This window comes from Symphalangus syndactylus, chromosome 18 (genome assembly GCF_028878055.3).
Source record: "Symphalangus syndactylus isolate Jambi chromosome 18, NHGRI_mSymSyn1-v2.1_pri, whole genome shotgun sequence".
Taxonomy (NCBI): Eukaryota; Metazoa; Chordata; class Mammalia; order Primates; family Hylobatidae; genus Symphalangus; species Symphalangus syndactylus.
The window spans coordinates 45046124-45070067 of NC_072440.2; the positions used below are offsets into that span (position 1 = coordinate 45046124).

General features: G+C 38.9%; 1 protein-coding gene and 1 long non-coding RNA gene across 3 annotated transcripts in view; one reads left to right on the forward strand and one right to left on the reverse strand.

Moving 5' to 3' along the window:
• SNX18 (sorting nexin 18) overlaps positions 1–23944 on the reverse strand; it is a 284676-nt gene that overhangs the window by 84273 nt on the left and 176459 nt on the right. Inside the window, exons 2-3 of one of the 2 annotated variants that reach the window (XM_055252075.2) lie at positions 10802–10969; positions 3026–3586 (exon numbers count right to left, since the gene is read on the reverse strand). In XM_055252075.2, coding sequence (XP_055108050.2) covers positions 3375–3586; positions 10802–10969 — 380 coding nt within the window. In that variant the 3' untranslated portion in view covers positions 3026–3374. Of the gene's footprint in view, positions 1–3025; positions 3587–10801; positions 10970–23944 lie in introns of those variants that run through there. The other variant, XM_063622651.1, reaches the window with a different exon arrangement.
• LOC129467571 (uncharacterized) overlaps positions 1–23944 on the forward strand; it is a 100629-nt gene that overhangs the window by 49287 nt on the left and 27398 nt on the right. The gene's annotated exons all lie outside the window — the stretch shown is intronic.

Below are 23944 nucleotides of genomic sequence, written 5' to 3' on the forward strand. Positions count from 1 at the left end.
AGATGAGGGACAAATATTTATCAACCTGGTATTTGGGTACTTGCAGTAGCACTGAATTAGAGGACTGTGAAATCAGGCCTAGGCAATAAACTAGGTCAGCATTTCCCATGTTGTGCTCCATGGAATCCTAATCTTGTGACAGCCTGTCTATTAAGAGGAGGAAATGCTTAGAGAGTCACAAAGGACATGACCATGTTCGTGGCTCTGATACGTCCTGCAGTTAAAGAATGTGCTTATTTTTGTTCAGCACAGAATTTCCCATTCTTGTTTAAAATGATTATGTTATGTCATGGCTATTGCCACTTGTGAAATGAGTGTTCTGTGGAACGAACACTGTTGGCAAGGAAATGCTTCAGGAAGCGCTCAGCCAGAGGACCTCTAGAGCCTCTTGGGAAGATACTTATCTTCTCAGGGCCCCTGTTTCCTTAACTGTCAATTAATGTCTACCATCTGACTAGTGGTAAGCATTTTCATATGCATGGCCTCAATGACACTCAGGGTTATCCTGTGAGAAGTCGTGCAGGAATGGTACATCCCAGTCCTTCAATTACAGGAGTAATTGAAGGGTCAGACAGATGATGTGATTTACTCAAAGTCACACAACTTGTAAAAGGAGAAACTAGAATTTGACACTCACATCTTCAAATTTTAAAATCTATTATTTCCTACTATACTGCATTGAATCTTTGAGCTGGAAGGACTCTTAGTGGATAATATGTCTAATCAGGAAAGTAATACTCTAGCAAAGGAGGGATTCAATGTGAATTCAGTGCTGGTCATTTAACTCTTAGCTGAAGTTCAAACCTGTTTCTTTACATCATTTTGACATCTTCCTCTTATTATGGTCAAAGAGAGCTTTCCAATGTCCTATGCACTCACCATCTCAGGGAATGGGTCACGTTGTCATATTCATCTAGTGAAGTGAGTAGAAGATGGCCTGCCACAAACGTTGGACCTCTGGGTTTGTTCACAGAACAAGGCAATGACATTGGGGAGACAGGAGGGCACTCTATATTTATATTCTGTATTTCTGAGTCAAGAAAAAGGAGTGTGGGATTTAACAGCACTTGGCTAAAACAATTAAGTCACAGCCTATCTTCTTGTGGTCAACTAAAAGAAAAGAAAAGAAAGTGAGATTATTTTTGTATTTTTAAAAACAAAGGCTAAGAAATAATCTGGTAACAATGTTCTCCATTCTGTATGTGTGTGTTTCTAACTAGTTTTTAAAATTCTAACGATTCATTAATTCATTTGTTTATTCATTCAGTACTACTTGAGTACTACTCTGGGCCAGGCAATGTGCTAAGGGTTGAGGAAACAGAATGAATAAAATTAATTTGTCACCCAAGTCAAACATGAATCATCATTACCATCACAACAAATATTGAGCATCTTCTATAAAAGGGGCCAGTACTGGGCACTTCCGGGATCTATAATAAGACATAGCAAGGCAGGGTCCTTGTCCTCCAAGAGTTCAGTCTCCTTGAGGAAATAGCTATGCCCATAAAAGGCTAAGCATCATTGTGCAATGCTGAGTGCCAGCCCAGCAGTGAAGAATAAGAGTAACCAGCATTCCAGGGATAAGAAGTCACTCTTGGTCCAGGCAGGTGGGAGCTGTCAGAGTGGCATAATTGTGGTCAAAGCTAATAATAACTCTATTATAAACCACAGCATTGCAAGGAAGAAGGAATAATTTTTCTGAGAGAATGAAATCTTTTTGGTTTAAATTGATCTCACAGAAATAAATCTGGCACTTAAAAGAATTTCGGGTTTCATTTATGTCATGAGGGTCCATTTGCTGGTGACTAGTTCCCGAAATAAAGAACTCATCTCTCTAGGCTGGAGTAATCTTGAATCTGAGAGATGAAAGTTCATTATTCTTTTGAAAGTTAGTCAACATTAATTGTGTTTGGCACTTTTTAGGTAAGGAAAATTATCCTACGCTGGATGGTTACAGTTACGTTGTTATATCTGAGAGGCTTTTCTCATGTAATTACCATGTGCTGGCTCTCTAACTACAAGGAGGACCTGAATTTTCTTCCTGTCACTGAAAATGATGTCTCTACTATATTGAAAAAATAGTGGACTTTCTTATCCTCAAAGAAGGTATCAAAACTGGTAAGCTATGAAGAACTTAAAAATACCATTGACGATATAGCTATTTCTACAGCTTTATTTTAAAAGTTTAGGTATCATATCCTATTGGATTTAGAGAAATTTTGATAATTTGATGTAAAATCTTATGTTTATGTTGTTACATTCTAAGTAGAAAATCAGATCCATGCTTAGTATGGGTTTTAAATTTTATTTATTCTAAATTCTTAGAAAAATGCACAGCTAATATATGACTTAATTGACCTCAACTTCAATGAGCAAAAGAAGCTTGCAAATTTAAGGTATTTAATAAAATGCCTCCCCACCTACCTTGAATTCTCATAGAAAATACCACAGGGTTTGACTATAAACAAGAAACACTAGAGGTTTCTTCCTTCGCAATAAGGACAGTTTTTAAAAAGCTGGGTGAAATAATTTTCTTACATTTTTTCTCTTAAAAAACCCAAGAGTTAATAAGATAGTGAAGATTTAATTTACAACAGTACAGAAGACAAAATCCCAGGAAGGTAAGTTGAGCACACAAAGCTACTTTGACCCCAATAGCATTTTCCAAACCTGAAGAAATATGCAAAACTGAGGTGCCGTCTTGGTGGCCTCACAAAACAAGTAGGAAAAAAGTGAAAGCCTGGGCCCACCCATGGTGGGGAGTCCATTCTCTCCATAGATATTAAACTGGGATCCAAGGTCTATGCCCTCAGGGAAATGGAAAGCCTAAAGGAAAACAACTTTTGCTTGGATTTGCAGCCCAGGTTTGCATCAACTGGATGGTCCAAGGAGCCTCAAGCCTTGAACTTAGACTAAGCAGATCCCTTACTGGTAATGCTCCAGGAGCAAATAAGAATGGCCTCCAGAGAAAAATTCTGTCATCTCAGAGTTTAATCACTCTCAAATTATTTTTCAAATACAACAACCAGTCTACAGTCAAATATGACTTGTTGCATAAACATGACAACATAAATGAGAACCAGCAGAAAAAAATAGACAATAGAACAAGACTGTAAAGATCTAAAATGTTAGAATTATAAGATACAGACTACAAAATGTTTATTATGTTTAAAGAAATAAACATGTTTCCAAGGAATGAGAAACTACAAAAAGTCCAATAGCACCACCCAACTTTTGTAAAAACAAACAAACAATATGTCTTTAAACACTTCCAAATACGTTTCAACAGAAAAAGTGAGGCCAGTGATGGCCATGGAGAGCCCCATGGCCAAAGTCACATACACTTCCTGGGGTGACCAGTATCCAATGACTGATCAATACTGGTTATGAAGTCCTGGCCAATTCCTGGTCACCACAGCTGCGTAAGTTATCCCATCCTCAAACTCCCTGTGAGTTGCCCGACACTTCTGTTGAGTCTCATTGGATGATAAGCTGTGGTTGTTGCTTGGGCACGTTAGCTCCTCGTGGCAAGGGACAGGTAGGTATGGAGAAGAATCACCATCTTGGTAGAAGTAATTGACTCCTGCTGTTATGCAATAAGGGCACAGAGGAATACAGTTAGCACCCAGTTGATTCCCCTGGGTGCCTCCTGGTATTCCTTTCCTTAATTGTGACAGTGAATGGTCAAATGCAGCAACTTGGCCTGTGAAAGGCATGGTGATCAGGGGCTCAGACCCTTCCAAGTCTGACTCACAGGACCACATAAGCCAGTGAGTCCATAGAGATGTTAGAGAAATCCAGAATGGAGAGAAAAGGAGGGACCTGATGAGTGTTTGTTTTGGCCTTGAGAACATTGGCAGCTGTAGTTCATCCCACTAACCTTATTCTCCTAAATTTCCCTCTGGAAGAGAGGCCCACTAAAATCCTGGAGGCATTGCTCCCAGAACCTGTTTGAAGCACTGGGTCCAAGTAGTGCAATGTGTGGATTATGATGGATGCGGTTATTGTCAACCTAGATCACCCTGTAGGATTTGAGGCACTTCCAAACTGATGAGATGACCCTGAGCCACCTAGCCTAAGGACTCACTTCCTTCCTGGATGGCTCATATCCAGGGACTAATCAACATGGGGACATAATATCCCCTTTCTCTCCTTTTCTCCATATGGGGCACCTCTGAAGATGATTTCACCTTCAGAACTCCCTGCAGGGTTGACTGTGTCTTCCATTGAGATATCCAGCATCACAGTTCAACTGTGCCCAGTCCTACTTTCTTCTCTTCTCTTACACGTGTTCAATCCCCAAAACACTCCTGTGTAAACCTCCTGTGTTCAAGTCTGTTATTCAGGAGACCCAGCCTATGACACTCGGGTCTTCATTGAGTTGAGCCTCTGTACCTTACTGGGGTCCAGATATTTCTTCTTCAGACATCCTCTAATTTTAAGAACCTTATCTAAGGGACAGGAAGTCTTTGTTCTTTCTGACAATCTGGACAAGCTTTCAGGACATTTCCTAGAAATCACTCTGCAAGGAGCATCAGGACTCCTGATATTTGATATATGCCCTACCAAACTCATCCCAGCTCTTCCCATATTTGACAATGACTTCAGAGAAACCAACAAAGTCTAGATTCTTAGGAGGGGGGAAGCTAGGGACTGGAGGGACTGGATAGGACTGCCTATCCCTCTTCACAGCTGAAAACACTCAATTGATTCAAAGTATTTGCATTTTGACTTTAAGAACCCAGGCCATTTATCTTAGTGATAGTGGGCCACTCTAATGCCAGCAGTATCTATAACAAGGTAGAAATTGTAGGAATAGCACTAAAATAGGGACATGGGGGACAACCTGCTGCCTATCCCATGGAGAGTTTCAGATGTGGTCCCCTAGAGAAGGCCGCTGTATGACCAAGTTGCTTTAGTTAAAATCACTAAGTGACTAAGGGTCACTTACTATGAGGGTCGGTAGAGACAAAGTTTTATTCCTTCCCCACAACAATGCCCCATTCCCCAAACCACTGAAAATAGACTCTGATTAAATTAGCCTATATTCGAGGACACTCACACATTGGTATCATTTTGAGGTTAATGTAATCAAGCAGAAACCTCAGCTGTGGAAACCATTTTAATGCAGAGCCCATTTGTACTTGTCCCCTCCAGATCAACCTAAATGCAATTTCTTGGCATTAGGTTCTTTGCTGCTTTGCAAATAAGCTTTTTGATTTTTTTATTTTAACAAACACTAAATGTAGAAACATCTATTTTTAACAAGAAAAATAGACACTCTTAAAAACAGAGCGGGCTATTTTTTGGTTTTGGGAGTGGAGGTAGATGAACAGTGGGGAAGTTTAACTGACCGTGGCCTATTTTACTGGTTCCAGTATAACATAAGTGTTTTCAGTTATGAGCTACCTTGATGGATTTATTTACCGTTAGATTTTTTATTGGTTTGGGGAGCCACGGGGTTAAAGGAAAAGAGGGAACAAGGAAGTTAAAGCCTTTGAAAGAACACAACCAGTGGTGTCATCCAGGCATCCCAGCATTAAAACTAAATAGGATTCTGTTAAGTTTCCCTGTAAATTGGTTACTTGGAACCCAGAGCCCTGGAGAAAGAGACTTGCCCAGGCTGCCAGTCAAAGAAAGACATACGCATATGGATTCCCTGCAATTAATGCGAGGGGGAAAGTCTACTAGGATTGTAAATGATCTAAGTGCTTAATGCACTTTCTTGGCAGATGCAAAGCAAAATTGTTTCCTCAAATTCAGGCCTCAGAGGCTGTGAGCCAAGCAGTTGTCAGTGTGCCTTGTAGTTCGTAGATACTTCTTCCTCTCCCCACACCGACCCTTATTGGGCCGTCCTTTCCCAGCTCTAAAGCTGAGAACCCTGCCCTTTTGTGCTCCTCTGGCCTCGGCCTGCTGGCAGCAGCAGCTCCACACTTCTGCCTGGAGGGCAAGAAAAGGAGTGGCTTGAGGGTGAGGGGACTCACAGAGTTGGAGGGGCGTGCCACTTTGCCCATTTGCTTATTTCATCAGTGATTGGTTTTTCTTTCATGAGAGAAGGAAAAATGAGAGGAGAGAGTGAAGGTAAAAAGGAAGTTCTGCAGCCCTGGAAGAATGTCTGAGGGACATTCTGATTCAGGAGTTTATAGCTTGGGCAGGGTTGGCACTGATACTCACATGATGCATAAGAACCAGGCTGATGAGTTGAAAATTAGCTTCTGTTTTGATTTTGTCCCAGAATACGAAAACATTCACTTTCCTTGATAGAAAGCAGAGTTGAGAAGACTTTCTATCTGGCAATATTTATAAACTTTATGGGATCCTTTACATAATGAGATGAAACAAAGTTTTATTATCTTAATGGCTGTTGCTTAGAAATGTTTTGGGACCCCGAGGGCTTGGGTGTTTCTTGGCCACAAAACTTCAAAGTACAATGTAAAACTGGCTTGCACTGGATATGAGAGAAATTCACATTTTGCTTTGAGGATAAAGTGAGAAGATAGACAAGAAGAGAAGAAGTGCAAGGAGGAGGGAGACAGAGCATGGAGCCAAGTGGACAGAGGAGAGGACCAGGTGCGGGTACCGGCAGGTGAAGCACGCAGTCATGGGGGCGGCTGAGGCTGTGGGAGAGGCATGGTAAGGTTGCTCTTCCACATGAAGTTCCTTGCCTTGCTGTGTCATGAGACTCCATTTCTGCTCCAGAATCATCCATAAAGACTCCTCTGTTCATATTTTTTTTTTCCGTGAACTCAGAAAGGGGGTAGGTGTTCTGTAATATTGTACTCATGGTATAGCACACAGTGTGGGACAAGCTTAGCAGGAGGACCTCATGAGAAAGTGGGTACTCATGGGCTCCTGCCAGTGGTGGATTTGGGAGAGCAGGATTGAGTTAATTTGATCCAGATCTCCAAGGGCAAGGGACTCAGTACACAACTTTTGAGTAATAAAGATGATGGAAAGTAAGATATCATTTGGTAAAATCTGCATGACGTCCCAAACAGTAGGATCCAGAATACATGGGAACACTCTTTCTCTTCCAATGCATTTAGGTTTGCAGTCTCATCAGTGCTGGGCCCTGCCTGGCACAGAGTAGAAGGAAACTGACCCCGCGCTCAAGTGAGGGTGGATATGTAAATAAATGAATACAAGAAGATGAGTACACTGATACAGCAATGAGGAAAAATGCAGCATTTGTGGAAGGCAGGTCATGCCTTATCAGGTATAAAAACACTACAGTGGACCTCAGCCTTGATGGGTCAACCCTTCTTAGTGTGAATTTTGTTAACAGCCTGTGTCTGAAGTACCTTTCTATGCACTGCAACTTTGAGAGTTTCCCTTCAGGACTCTATGTTAAAACAAACAAACCCAAACAAAAAAACCCTTCTGTATTTCCATGGAAGTGATTTTTTAAGAAAAACAAATAATAAAAATGCATGACTCTTGGGTTGCCATATCAGGGCAAAAATAAAAGAAATAGTGCCTAGAAAGGGATTGTGAAGGCAGTGGCACCCTCTGCGAATGACACCTGTTGCTACAGGTGCAGGATTTCTGGAGGAAAAAGAGGATTTCTTCCTGACAGGCAGTTCCACAGTGCAGCGCAGCCCATGCTGATACAACCTGGAGCATCTCACCATTAAGGGAAATTCCACATTAGGGAACATGGACATTTAGAGATTTTTTTTTTCTATTCTTCTGACATTTATACCTTGCATACTTTTGCTTTAGAAGATATAATTGACATAATTTTTAAAATGGCTTGCTGTGTGCTATGATGACAAGACAGGATTTAGAGTCAAAATTCCTGGATTTTTATCCCGACCTCTTAACAAACCAGTTGCCAGAACTCATAGAAGCCACTGCTTTGTGAGGCCTCAATTTCCTCATCTATAAACCAGGCTGCTAATAACATCTGACATTTTCACAAAAGCCTTTCTCTGGCTCAACGCTAAGTGTCATGCAATTGACCGTCTTTAAATCACACCTCCTAGACCTTGGGAAAGCAGTTTGTTAGTTTATTATTCATGTAATCCTCTCTGTCTTTCTGAACACTTTCTATGCTTCAGGCACCGTACCCAGTGTTTGAGTTGATTGTCTTCTTTCTTTTCACCACCACTCTATGAATTTGGCACTATCACGACCCCATTTTTACAACCAGGGACACTGGGGCTGAGAGGTCAAACAGTTGGCCGTGATCACCCAGCTGAGATCCTGGCCTGACCCAGAGCCCACACCTCAGAACCCCCTCCAGGAAGCAGCCAGCTAGTTCTGCATCTGTCTTGAGTTTCTGTCTAAAGCTCTCCTTACCCCTCCTCCTTCTGCCTGGAAAGAAGATAGAAGTTGCCCAGCGCCATTCAACCACCTACATTTACTGTAACTATGTCACCAGCATCTCTACTTTCTGAAACCTCTGAGTGGTATCATCTTGGGCCCTCAGTGCGTAGATTTGCTACAGAACCCCCGAGCATCCTTCAGTGTTTGGAGAGTTCCATGTGATGAATGGTACCATTGGTCTTTGTGTGCTTGGCGCTGGAGCCCCTGATGTTGATTAGACCAGGGCTGATGAGCTGCTTGGCTCCTGCCCAGCTGGCAAGCACTAGCCCCCACTTCTCACACCTAATTGAAGCAACACAGCCCAGGCTCTCCAAGACCACTCGCTGCCAAATGATGAAAAATCCTCTGACTTCCCTCCTGATTGTTTTCAAATTAAAAGGTACTTTGGGGACAACTGAAATTCCCCCAAGTGCTTGTCTGAGCAATTTTGGCAGCTTCTCCCAAAGTGCTCTGGCTCCCAGCACAACCACCCAGCCTCAGACTCTCCACCTAGTGCAGGGCCCAGGCCCTGTCTGTTTTCTGAGCTCAGGCCCTGAGCACTGTGCCAGCTCCTTGCCTGCTGGGGGCTTCCTCCTGCCCCAGCGGAACTGATACCTTTGCCTCACATTGATATGTGGAAAGAAGAGCAAGGGGAAGGGCCCTGGAATCTGCTCTGGGCTTCTGGGGGAGCAGCTTCTAGTACCGCAGCTGAGGAGCACACCCATCAGCACTGGGCATGGGATGCTTGGGGGCCTTTGCTTAGTCCTATCTGTCAGGGAGGACCCTCACTGATTGAGGGATGCACAGAATCATTAGTTTTCCTCCCCACCTACAAGGATCAGATCCACAGAGAGTTAGAGCTGAAAGGGGCACAGAGGAGCTTGCTTTTCTCATTCAACCTTATGTTTTGAGATTTATATCTGTAGATACATGCATCTCTTTATCAATTTTAACTGCTGTAGATGTGTCCATTGTGAATATGCTGCCATTTATTTATTTATTTTTCTGTTGATGTACATTTATTTTCAATTTTTTACAATTATGAATGTACCACAAATGAACTTTCTCATAAATGTGTCTTTATATGTGTATGGGAGTCTTTGAGGGGTAGATAAATAGAATGAAATTTCTGGGTCTAAGAGTAGGCACATCTTTATCTTTCTGTGTTGTCAAATTCTTCTCCAAATTGATTGCACCAATTTGGACCACCTCCCATATTGTGTAAGAGTTATCGTTTCACACTCATTAGATTGACAAAAGTGAAAAAGTCTAACATCCCCTAGTATTGGAAATATCATGGGGAAATGGGAGCTCATGGCTGTTTTAATTTGCATTTTCCTACTCTTAGTTGATTTCACATTCTGGTTTCTGTGTGTGTGTGTGTATATGTGTGTGTGTGTGTGTGTGTGTTGCTGGTTTATATCCATTGCCCATTTTTCTATTGAATATTTTGACTTTTTATCCTACTGATTTGTAGAAATTCTTTTTATGTGTTGGATACTTTTCCTTTGATGATTACACGAAGATCAGTTATCTTCCCCCAGTCAGTGGCTGGTTTTTCACTCAGATTACATTAAATTTTAAAACTTACAACAACAAAAACACTATAAGTAATCTTTTGCTTTGCAGGTGCTGCTTTCGTGACTTATGGAAAAAATCCCTCTCTACTTTGAGATCATATTCTTCTTTTTTATATACAGTTGTAATCTGATCTGGGCTGAAAAACGAAGTATAGCAGTTTAAATAGCAGGAAGTAGTCAACAACTCATTATAAAAGCAACAGAAAACACGGAAATGTGCATCAGAAAGTCCCATCAGTTTCTTCCAAGTGTTTAACCTTGAGAAGATCACTGAAATTCTCTGTAAAGCAGGCAATATGTGTCCCTGTGTTTCTCACTGGTTGGTTGGGAAGCCCTGAACACATATCAAGTAGGGTTGCTATTCATGTGGCCTGCCCTCAGCTGCTACTGTAGTCTTGTCCTCTGGGATTTTCTGGACTCGTAAAACCTCAAGCTGCAGTTAAAACACCATCCTCCACACCCTAGGCCAGAATGCCTGGGCTCACTTGGGTGACTCAGCTGAGACATGGCAAAAAAACACTCAAAACTTTGAATCTGAGCCGGCTTCTTTCATTCAAGTAAAGGCCAGTTGACAGAGCCCCTCCAAGGGAGATGGTGCTTGGAGTAGGGAGGTAGGAAAAGGTTGATATGGTTTGGCTCTGTGTCTTCACCGAAATCTCATCTCCTGTTAAGGAGGGGCCTGGTGGGAGGTGATTGGATCACGGGGGCAGTTTTCTCCATGCTATTCTCATGATAGTGAATGAGTTCTCACAAGATTTGATGGTTTTAAAGTGTGGCACTTCCCCCCTTGCTCTTTCTCTCTACTGCTACCATGTAAGATGTGCCTTGCTGCCCGTCACCATTTTAAGTTTCCTGAGGCCTCCCCAGCCATGCAGAACTATGAGTCAATTAAACCTCTTTCATTTGTAACTTACCCAGTCTCAGGTAGCTCTTTGTAGCAGTGCGAAAATGGACTAATACAGGGGTCCACAGTGAAGTCCTGGATTCCTCAGAGGGAGGAGTGGGGAGAAATGAAATAGGCCACACTGTCTCCCTCAGCCACATTCCTGTAGGTTTTCTGGAGTAACTGATCAGGAATAAGTCTAGGAAAATCGGAAATAGAAGAGATGAAATTTATTTTGAACTGAACTTCAGTTTTGCTATTCTGCCACTCTTAGCTCCTTTTTTGATGCTCTTTCTCTTTCTCCCATGTCATGCTCATAGTACCCCCACCCCCGCCACCAATCTCTTCTATTCTGCCTACCAAAACTTGTACTTGGAACAGCATCTGGCCTAGAAGGCCTCAATAAATGTGGCCATTATTAGCAAAGAATAAAGGAGTGGCATCTTTTGTAATTTACTTTACATGTAGGTACTATGATCATCACCCCCACTTTACAGATGAAGAAACTGAAGAAGAAGAGGATACATTACCAGCCAAGTTCATGGAAATCTTAATTAAAGAAGCAGATTCACGTTAAGGGGGAGCCCACACTCTAAACAACTCTGGCTTCTCAGGCCATGTTGACCTGCAGGTGCCTAGTTCCCTCCTAGGGAAATGGGTGAGTTATCCTTAGTGGAGTCCTCTCTTGGGATGTGTGTGTGTGTGTTGTGTCTATTCAAACAGAGGGACAGGGATGAAGGGAAATGAGAGAGCAGTGAAGACAGAATTTGAGAATGTGGGCTCTCTACGGGTCAGCTTTGAAAAAGAATTTTTAAAAATAATGGGAAAAGAAAGGCTTTATCTTATTTAAAAGGCATTCTTTAAAAATCACCATCACCCACAATAACAACAGATAAGGAGAAGGCAGTAGCTACCGATGGATTTCAGAAAAACTTGGGAAAATGTTTAGGAACAGGGAGTCCATCTTCATGCCCCTACTGAATCTACCCACATTCATATCACCAGCCAGTTGTGAGCAATTGCCCCAGAGCCTCTCTGCAGGGAGCCCTAAATGACCAGAAGACAGATGGAAGAGCAAGCTCCTCCTGCCCTGGGTTCAGTGGTTCAGATGGTAGTCGCTGGTTCTAGAATCCTCGTCAGGAACTCCTAAATGAGAAGGAGCCAAAATCCATTTCCAGCTGAGTGATTCCAGGCTCTGGAAAGTGGGAAGTTTGAGGGGAAGGAGGAGCCTCACCAACTCTTAAATCTATCGAAGACTCTAATTCTTGCCTTTCCCATGAAAAGACCCATAACAGAGAGCATCACAACATGGAAGAGAGAAAACATCCACCTCAGCCTAGAGAAAGCTTGATTTAGAGATCACAAAACAATTGTGTGTGTGTGTGTGTGTGTGTTTCTTTTTAACACCACTATAGTTGAATTCTGACTCATTTTATAATGTGGGTGTTCATTCAATATTTTAAAGTTTAAAAACCAGTGAGTGGGGCTCCAGGTTTTCAGTCCAGCACATAAGGAGCTTAGAATTCATCACTCCATCTTAATAATAAGCAAAAAGCTGAACTAGCTGAAAAATTAGCAGCTCTTCTTAGGTCTGCCAAAGAAGTGAGGTCACAAGGAAAACCACTGTACCCAAAATTAAAGAGACAGACAAACATCTACAGAGAATCACAACTTATTGTGGCAGAAATCCAGAAGTAGAAACCTCCATAGGAATCAGTTCTGGGTAGAGAAACCTGAACTGTAGTCGATAAATTGCTGTAGACTATATGTGAACAAGTCTGAAGATTAAAACTCCAGGAGGACCCCGTCGTGAAGGAGGTGGCACACTTTCATGAGTTTTACCTCCAGGAGCTCTACCAAGTTATCACTGTAAATATCAGAGAAAAATCCTCTGGGCTTCTGGTCAGGGAAGGGGAAAGGGAACCATTTTAACATATACCAGAGCATTTTGTTCTTCTTAACAAAGCCTGTGCCCAGGAGAAGTTATTGTACTAGAGCCTCACTTGCTGTGGTTTTATAAGAGCCTAAACCTACTGGAAGAAGGAAAATAAGTCAACTCTAGCCAGCTCTAGCCTTCCGCTTGGGGAAAGGGAAACATACAACTACAGTTCTTTCTAGCCTTTCACATGCAGTGAGGTAATTACCCAACTCCAGCTCACTGTAGCCTTCCTTGTGGAAGAAAAATACCCAACTTCAGTTCTTTCTAGCCTTTCATATGGGGGAAAATAACTACTCAACTCTAACCCACTCTTCCCCACTAGAAGAGTGGAAAAACAAAAGAGAGAAAAACTAAGAAGTACTGGCAAAGTTCACAGTCCAGGGTCACAGACTCGCCAAAAGACTGAGACTTAATCATAGGGCTGTAAAATACTTCCCCTCCCCTCACACCTTACCACTACCTTACTAAAGACCTACCTACCATACTTTCCTTTACCCAGCACACTGTGTCCCTTTTTCAAGAAAAAATTACAAGGCATTCTAAAAACCAAAATACACAGCTTGAAAAGACTAAATAAGCAATGGAACAAAAGTCAGATATGGCAAGAATGTTGAAATTATCAGATTCAAAATGTTTTAACCCTATGATTAATATGCTAAGAGCTTTCCTGGAAAAACTAGACAACATGCAAGGACAAGTGGACGATGTATGCAAAGGGATGGAAATTCTAAGAAAAAACAAAAAGAAGTTCTAGAGGAAAAAAACATTGTACAAGGAATGAAGAATGCCTTTGATGGACTCATTAGTGGACTGAACACAGCTAAGGAAAAAAATCTCTGAGCTTGAGGATATGACAATAGAAATTTCTAAAACTGAAAAGCAGAGATTAAAAAAGACCGGGGCAGGGGGAGCCTAACAAAATATCCAAGAACTGTGGGGACAACTACAAAAGGAGTTATTTATGTGTATATAAATAACTAAAACAAATTAAAGAAATACCAGATGGAGAAGAATGAGAAAGGGGAAAAGAAAACATATTTGAAGCAATGGTGACTGAGGGATTCACCCAAATTAGTCAAACACCAAACCACAGATCCAGAAAGCTCAGAAAACATGAGGCAGGAAAAATAAAACATACAAACAAACAAACAAACAACCCAACTACATCTAGGCATATCATATTCAACTTCAGAAAATCAAAGATAAAGAAAAAAATCTTGAAAGAAGCCAGCGGGAAAATACATCTTACCTATGGAGTAGCAAAGATAAGAATTACATATGACTTCTCCTCAGAAACCATGCAAGCAAGAGGAGAGTAGAATAAAATATTTAAAATGCTGGGAAAAATGACCAGCTTGGATTTCTGTATCCTGTGAAATTATCCTTCAAAAGTAAGAGAGAAATAAAACCTCTCTCAGAAAAAAAAAAAAAAAAACCAGAGAGAATTTGTTGCTAGCAGATATGTTTTGCAAGAAAAGTTAAGAGAAGCTCTTGAGAAAAAATGAAAATAATAAATGTCAGAAACTCAGGTTTCCAAAGAAAGAAAGAGCATCAAAGAATAAGTAAAGGCAAAATGAAAACTTTTATTTTTCTTATTCTTAATTGATCTAACAGATAACAATTTGCTCAAAATAATAGAAATAATGTATTCAATAGGTATGCATATATCCACAAGTGAAATGAATTACAGCAATGATATAAGGGACAGGAGCAATGAATTAGGAGCGTTTTCTTATAAGATATTAGTACTACCTGTGAATTGGTATAGTGTTATTTCAAAGTGGACTTAAATTAGTTATAAACTTCAAACTCTAGAGCAACCACTAAAAAATGTTAAATATAATTGATATACTAAGAAAGGAGAGAAAATGGAATAATATAAAATGCTCAGTTAAGGCCACAAAAGGCAGAAAAAGAGTGGAAGACAAGAATATGAACAAAGAACAATGGCAACAAATAGAAAATCGTAACAAATATGGTAGATATTAATCTAACTATATCAATAATAATTTTAAATGTCAGTGGTCTAAATACACCAATTAAAGACAGAGGCTGTCAGAGTGGGTCAAAACATAAGAATAAAAAAATTAAGATTCAACCATATGTTGTCTATAAGAAATCCACTTTAACTATAAAAACTATGACAGGTATAGATTAAAAGTGAAAGGATGGAAAAAGATATGCCATGCTAACACCGATCATAAAAAAATGAGAGCAGCTATATTAGTATCATATAGAACAGACTCCAATGCAAGCAGAGTTATTAGGGTTAAAGAGGCACATTATATAATAATAAAGGGATCAGTACTCCAAGAAGACATAACAATCTGTAATGTGTAAACTTCTAACAACAGAGCATCAAAATGTGAGACAAAAACTGATAGAATCGCAAGGAGAAATAGATTATCCACTACCATAATTGGAGATTTTAACACTCTTTTATTAGAAATGGACAGATCCAGCAGGCAAAAAATCAGCAAGGACATAGTTGAACTCAACAGCACTACCAATCAACTGGGTGTTATTGACATCTATAAATTACTTCATCCAATAACAGCAGATTACACATTCTTCTCAAGCTCACATGAAACATTCACCAAAATAGATCACATTCAGGGCCATAAAACACACCTTAACAAATTTAAAATACTGGAAATCACACAGTGGCTATTCTAAGACCACACTGAAATTAAACTAGAAATTAATAACAGAGAGATAGCTGGAAAACTTCTGACTTCAAGTTATCTACCCACATCAGCCTCCCAAAGTGCTGGGATTACAGGCATGAGCCACTGTGCCTGGCCAACGACACATTTCTAAATAACATGTGGGTCAGTAGAAATGAGAAAGTTAAAAATAATTTTAACCAAATGAAAATAAAAATACAACTTTTCAAAATTAGTAAGATGCAGCAAAAGCAATACTTAGAGGGAAATTTACAATGTTGAATGCATATATTAGAAAACAAGATTTAAAATCAATAATCTAAGCTTCCATTTTAGGAAACTAGAAAAAGAAAAGTAAATTAAATATAAACTCAGCAAAAGGAAAGAAATAATAAAAATTAGAGCAGAAATCGATGAAATTGAAAATAGGAAATCAATGGAGAAAATTAACAAAACTAAAATGTGGTTCTTTGAAAAGATCAATAAAAATCAATAAGCTTCTATCCAGGCTAAGAAAAAAAGAGAGAAGACACAAATTACTAATATCATAATTGACAGAGACAGCATTACTGCAGATCCTATGGATATTAAGTGGATAATAAAGGAATATTATGAACAATGTTATGTCCACAAATTTGATAACCTAGATAAGATGGATCAATTTCTTGAGAGACACAATCTGCCAAAACTCATACAAGAAGAAATAGAAATATAAATAGGCCTACATCCATTAAAAAAAAGGAATCAACAATTAATAAGCTTTTGAAAGAGAAAGCACTAGGCCAAGATGGGTTCACTGGTGAATTCTACCAAATATTTAAGGAAACAGTTATACCAATTTTCTACAATTTCTTTCAGAAGATAAAAATATAGGGAACACTTGGTAATTCATGCTATGAGGCCAGCATTACCCTAATTACCCATTACCATAAAACCAAACAAAGACATTACAAGAAAAGAAAACTACAGATAAATAACTCTTGTAAATATAGATGCAAACTTCTCAACAAAATATTATCATATCAGTTCCCACAATATTTAAAAAGAATTATACACCATAACCAAGTGGGATTTATCCAAGCTATGAAAGACTGGCTCAACATTAGAAAATCAATGTAATCCATCATAGCAACAAGATAAAGCATAAAAATTACATGACGATATCAATAAATGCAGGAAAAGCATTTGGCACAACCCAACACCCATTCATAGTAAAAACTTTCAGCCACTGCTCAGTGAAATAAAAGAGGATATAAACAAATGGAAGAACATTCCATGCTCATGGGTAGGAAGAATCAATATCGTGAAAATGGCCGTACTGCCTAAGGTAATTTATAGATTCAACGCCATCCCCATGAAGCTACCAATGACTTTCTTCACAGAATTGGAAAAAAATACTTTAAAGTTCATATGGAACCAAAAATGAGCCCGCATTGCCAAGTCAATCCTAAGCCAAAAGAACACAGCTGGAGGCATCACGCTACCCGACTTCAAACTATACTACAAGGCTACAGTAACCAAAACAGCATGGTACTGGTACCAAAACAGAGACATAGATCAATGGAACAGAACAGAGCCCTCAGAAATAATGCCACATATCTACAACTATCTGATCTTTGACAAACCTGACAAAAACAAGCAATGGGAAAGGATTCACTATTTAATAAATGGTGCTGGGAAAACTGGCTAGCCATATGTAGAAAGCTGAAACTGGATCCCTTCCTTACACCTTATACAAAAATTAATTCAAGAAGGATTGAAGACTTACATGTCAGACCTAAAACCATAAAAACCCTAGAAGAAAACCTAGGCAATACCATTCAGGACATAGGCATGGGCAAGGGCTTCATGTCTAAAACACCAAAAGCAACAGCAACAAAAGCCAAAATTGACAAATGGGATCTAATTAAACTAAAGAGCTTCTGCACAGCAAAAGAAACCACCATCAGAGTGAACAGGCAACCTACGGAATGGGAGAAAATTTTCGCAACCTACTCATCTGACAAAGGGCTAATATCCAGAATCTACAATGAACTCAGACAAATTTACAAGAAAGAAACAAACGACCCCATCAAAAAGTGGGCAAAGGATATGAACAGACACTTCTCAAAAGAAGACATTTATGCAGCCAAAAAACATGTGAAAAAATGCTCATCATCACTGGCCATCAGAGAAATGCAAATCAAAACCACAATGAGATACCATCTCACAGCAGTTAGAATGGCCATCATTAAAAAGTCAGGAAACAACAGGTGCTGGAGAGGATGTGGAGAAATAGGAACACTTTTACACTGTTGGTGGGACTGTAAACTAGTTCAACCATTGTGGAAGTCAGTGTGGCGATTCCTCAGGGATCTACAACTAGAAATGCCATTTGACCCAGCGTTCTCATTACTGGGTATATACCCAAAGGATTATAAATCATGCAGCTATAAAGACACATGAACACGTATGTTTATTGCAGCACTATTCACAATAGCAAAGACTTGGAACCAACCCAAATGTCCCACAATGATAGACTGGATTAAGAAAATGTGGTACATATACACCATGGAATACTATGCAGCCATAAAAAATGATGAGTTCATGTCCTTTGTAGGGACATGGATGAAGTTGGAAACCATCATTCTCAGCAAACTATCACAAGGACAAAAAACCAAACACCGCATGTTCTCACTCATAGGTGGGAATTGAACAGTGAGAACACATGGACACAGGAAAGGGAACATCACACACCAGGGACTGTTGTGGGGTGGGGGGAGGGGGGAGGGATAGCATTAGGAGATATACCTAATGCTAAATGATGAGTTAATGGGTGCAGCACACCAACATGGCACATGGATACATATGTAACAAACCTGCACGTTGTGCACGTGTATCCTACAACTTAAAGTATATAAAAAAAAAACCTTCAGCAAACTAGGTAGAGGAAAGCTTTCTCCATTGATTAATAATATTTACAGGAAGCCTACAGTGGCCAGGCATGGTAGCTCACTCCTGCAATCCCAAAACTTTGGGAGGCCAAGGCGAGAGGGTTGGTTGAGCTTAGGAGTTCAAGACCACCTGAGCAACAGAGTGAACCCTGTCTCTACAAAAAAATCAAAAAATTAGCTGAGCATGGTAGTGTGCACCTGTAGTCCCAGCTACTCAGGAGGCTGAGAGGGGAGGATTTATTGAGCCCAGGAGGTTGAGGCTGCAGCAAGCTGTGATCATGCCTCTGCATTCCGACCTGGGTGACAGAATGAGACCCTGTTTTTTTTCTTTTTTTCTTTTTTTTTTTTTTTAAAAAAGCCTACAGGTAGCATCATACTTAATGGAGAAATTAGAAGCATTCTCACTAAATCAGGAGCAAGATCAGAATGTCTCCTTTTGCCACCACTTTTCAACATTCGTACTGAAAGTCTTAATTAATACAGTACAACAAGAAATGGAAATAAAAGGTATGCCGATTAGGATAGAAGAAATAAAACTCTTTTTTCACAGATGACATGATCATCTATTTAGAAAATCCAAAGAGTTGACAAAAAAAATCCTGAAACTACTAAGTGACTATCACAAGTGATTATCGTGCTAGATGAAAGAGGAATATACAAGGCCCATTGTTTTTCTATGTACCAGCAATGAGCAAATGGAATTTGAAATTTAAAACACATTACTTTTTATATGAACACCCCCCAAAATTAAATACTTAGGTAGAAATCTAACAAAATATGTATAAGACCTATATGTGGAAAACTACAAAACTCTGGTGAAAGAAATTTTAAAAGAACTAACAGAGAGAGGTTCCACATTCATGGATAGAAAGATTCAATATTGCCAAGATGTCATTTCTTCCTTACTTGATCTATAGATTCAAAGCAAATCCAATCAAAATCCCACCAAGTTATTCTGTGGATACTAAAAAATTGATTCTAAAGTTTATATAGAGGGGCAAAATACTCAGAATAGCCAACTCAGAACTGAAAGGGAAGAACAAAGTTGGAGGGCTGACCCTACATGACTTCAAGACTTACAATAAAGCTACAGTAATTAAAACAGTGTGATATTGGCAAAAGAACAGACAAATAATCAATGGAACAGAATAGAGAGCTCAGTAATATAAATATAAATATAGTCAACTGATCTGTGACAAAAGAACAAAGACAAAGCAATGAAGAAAAGATAGTCTTTTCAAGAACGGTGGCAAAACAACTGAACATTCACGTGCAGAAAAACAAAAAAAAGAATTTAGTCATAACCTTACACCCTTTACAAAAAAGTAACTCAAAATAAATCATAAACCTAAACATAAAACACAAAATTATATATAAAACTCCTAAAAGATAAAAAGTAGGGAATAACCTAGATGACCTTGGGTATGGCAATACCTTTTTAGATATAATATCAAAGGCATGTTTCCATGAAATAAATAATTGATAAGCTGGACTTTATTAAAATTAAAAATTTTTGCACTGTGAAAGACAATGTCAAGAGAATGAGAAGTCAAGCCACAAACTGGGATAAAATATTTTCAAAAGACACATCTGATAAAGGATTGTGATTCCAAATATAAAAGGAACACTTAAAACTCAAGCATAAGAAAACAACCAACCCAATTAAAAAATGGGCTAAAGATCTGAATGGACACCTCACCAAAGAAGATATACAGACGGCAAGTTAGCATATGAAAAGATGTTCAACATCGTATGTCATTAGGGAATTGAAAATTACAACAACAATGAGATATTACTACACACCTATTAGATTGACCCGAATCTAAAACACTGACAATACCAAATGCTGAAAAGAATGAGGAGCAACAGGAACTCTCCTTCACTGTTGGTGGGAATGCAAAATAGAATAGCCAATTTGGAAGACAGCTTGGCAGTTTCTTATAAAATTAAACATATTCTTACATTTGATTGATAAATCGTGCTCCTTGATATTTACCCAAAGGAGTTGAAAATTTATGTCCACTCAAAAATCTACCATGGATATCTATTGCAACTTTTTATAATTGCCAAAACTTGGAAACAACCAAGATGCCCTTCAGTAGATGAATGGATAAACTAACATACATCCAGATAACATAATATAATTTAGCACTAAGAAGAAATGAGCTATCAAGCCGTAAAAACACAGAGGAAATTTAAATGCATATTTCTAAATGAAAGAAATCAATTTAAAAATGCTGCATGCTGCATGATTCCTACTATGGAGATGATGAAAGATCAGAGGTTGCAAGGTGTTTTAGGTGGAAGGAAGGATGAAAAGGCAGAGTACAGAGGTTTTTTAGGGCAGTGAAATTATTCTACAGGATACTACAATGGTGGATACATGTCATTTTATACCTGTCCAAACCCATAGAATGCAAAATCATCAAGAGTGAACCCTGATGTAAACTACGGACTTTGGGTGGTACTGATGTATTAATGTAGGTTCTTCAGTGTAACAAATGTACCACTGTGGTGAGTGATGTTGACATTGGGAGAGGTTGTGCATGTGTGGGGACAGGGATGTACAAACTCTCTGTACTTTACATGCAATTTTACTGTGAACCTAATGCTGCTCCAAAAATAGTTTATTAATTTTTAAAAAAATGAGACTTTAATTTGCTTTACAAAACTCAAGCTATGGGTAGTTTTCCTATGGGCCTTTATTTGTACTCAAGCTGACTGGGTAAAAGGTATGCTAACTTTTGAAATAATTTTTCTTTAGGAATGGAGAATGAGGAGCTCTGTGAGTAGGACTTAGCTAGTTCCTTCTTTTCTCACTTCTGTCCTCCAGAAAATGTCTACACATCCAGCAATCACAGCAATCCAGAGCCCACTGATGGATGGAGCCACTCCATAAAGATCTGGGGCCAACTTTTTCTCTAAAGCCAGCTTTTTCTCTTTGCCAATTTGAGTTTTCATCTTGTCTGTCCTTAATGAAAACTTCAGTTTAAATTCATTCCAACCTCTGATGCTTTCTAATTATAGGATGGCTTAAAGAAATTTCTTGATTGTTCAATATTCAGAAGAAACTACTCCATACTGGAGATTACCTTTTTAAAATAAACATCCCACCTGGCTTCAGAAAACAACAAATAAAAAATCAGAGTGACAGGGAAATCAGTGTGTGGTTGGATCCAGTGTGGGACACTGTGTTTAATGCCAAATTATTACATTCTTCAAAAATCCAAAGAATCAACATTGTGAGACACTTAAGGGAAAAAAAATGTAAAAATGGAAGGGTAAAAGTCAGTTGATCCAAAATAAAAAGTAATGAGTTGGAAAACAAGATAATTAGAATGGTTTAGATTAATGTTCTCCCAAACTATTCCTCTCAACTAAATACAGATGATACCAAGAAAGGAGGACTTTTTTTCTTTTTAATTAAAGCCATTTGGCAGGAAGTATTTCCCTAAGCTACAAATATATGAGGCGTTCCCAAAGCAAAAATGCTGGATCTGTTCAAGAATGAGCAGCTTTTTTGGTGAGGAGAGATCAGAAGGCAGATCACCCTTCCGAAGAGAAATGTTCCCTCATTCTGACTTGTCCGATATTCACACACTCATCGTCCATCAGGATTATATTCCTGAAAATTTTCTTATCAGGCAAATTTTAGGACAGCTCAATCTGTGTCAAGATGACCAAATGTACTTTGATTCTAGCACTGTCTTTGTCCTCGAAATACAGGACCAACATGGTGAAACCCTTCTCTACCAAAAATACACAAAATTAGCCGGGTGTGGTGGTGGGCACCTGTAAGCCCCGTTACCCAGGAGGCTAAGGCAGGAGAATTGCTTGAGCCCGGAAGGCAGAGGTTGCAGTGAGCCAAGATCGCGCCACTGCACTCCAGCCTGGCAACAGAGCAAGACTCCATCTCAAAAAAAAAAAAAAAAAGAATTAGAAACACAGTCATGTGCTGAATAACAACAACTGTACTGGTGAAAAGTACCAGTGCCTGCCACACCAACCTTTGTTGAAAGTTTGTTTGGGGGTTCAAAAGTGAGTTGCCAGATCAAGCAATTAGAGGGAACTGAACTTGGCATTTGGGAGTTCCTGGATTTAGAAGATGAAAACAGTGCTAGAATCAATGTACATTTGGTCATCTTGACACAGATTGAGCTGTCCGAAAATTTGCCTGACAAGAAAATTTTCAGGAATATAACCTTCTAGGCATTAGTAGGATTACTCTTCCCAGCCTTCCTGATGTTAGACACATAGCCGTATGATTTACTTTAACCAATGACATTTAAATGGAAGGCGTATGTATCTCTTCCAGGTGGAAGCCTTTAAGGGTTTGCCAGTGATAGTTTGCCATGGTCCTTTCCCCTTGTCATTGTGATCAGCAATGTTTCATTTAGTGGAGGCCCATCAGCCTACCTCCTTGAGTGCCTACGTGGAGCAGAGGCTCCTGCTGAAGCGCAATGGACATGTGGCCTGAGTGAGAAATGAACTTTGTTGTTTTAAGCTACCAAGAATTTAGTTTGTTACTGCAGGATAATCCATCCTATTTTATTTAGAGTAACTGATCATCAAGGCAGTAATAACTACAGCCAAAAACTATTTCATACTTTTTTATTTTCAGAGAAAGTTCTTTTTAGAAGAATCGGACACTTTCCCATTTACAGGGGACCCTGAAAAGTCAATCATTTTAAAAATGTGACTCACCTGCTGCAAATGTTATCAAAGTAAATGTTTATGACACCAGCTAGGCTTGTGAGACATCATATGCATGGTTAACTATTTCTGCCTAATCTATCCTAAATCTTGTCTGCAAAATCTGGCCTTGTTTTTGAAGTGCTTTCCTGATCTTTATTCATTGATACTATAATGTCTATTAATACAAGAGTAACTATTTGTACTTCAATGTGTAAATATGGAAATATTTTAAAGCCTCCATAATTTTATTTAAAATGTTTCAGCCTGAAATTAACCAAATCCTCTTAGAAAGGTAATTAGATAATTAGATGGTTATCTTTATTACAGTAATAAAGATAATTATTATAGATAGTTGAGTACAAAGATATTTTCTAAATGAATGGAAATGTGGGGCTACACATGGATTACTGCTATCCATAGTAAATTTCAGGCTTGTTTACTTGTATTCAATTTAGAATTGTATTTTCAATATTCAGTCAAGAATAAGTTTGATTATTGAGTTTGTTATACCAAAGTAGTCTTAATTTTGGACAAATATTTGAAAAGAAAGAAACTGAGCTTCATGAACTGTTTTATTGACTTTAATGTTTTTAAACAAGGAATTAAAGAGAGATGATTTGAGATTTAAAATATGCGTTTGAGACAAGGGCTAAAGTTTACATACAAACTCTAATTTAGTTTCTTTCCTTTGGGAGATAATCCAGCATGCACTTTTACGTTGAATTTAAATTTCAGGTATCCCATGTTACCCTATACTCATCCATAACATGCATCTTCTGTAAACAAATGCAATATAGCATCAAATAAAACAAAATTAAAGATATGGAATTCATATAAAATGTTTTTTATCCCCAGATTTTTTTAAGAGAAAGATGATTAAGATAGGCATCTAAGATTTTGCTTTGAACCAGGTCTAACTATCCATGTATTTTTGAGAGCTT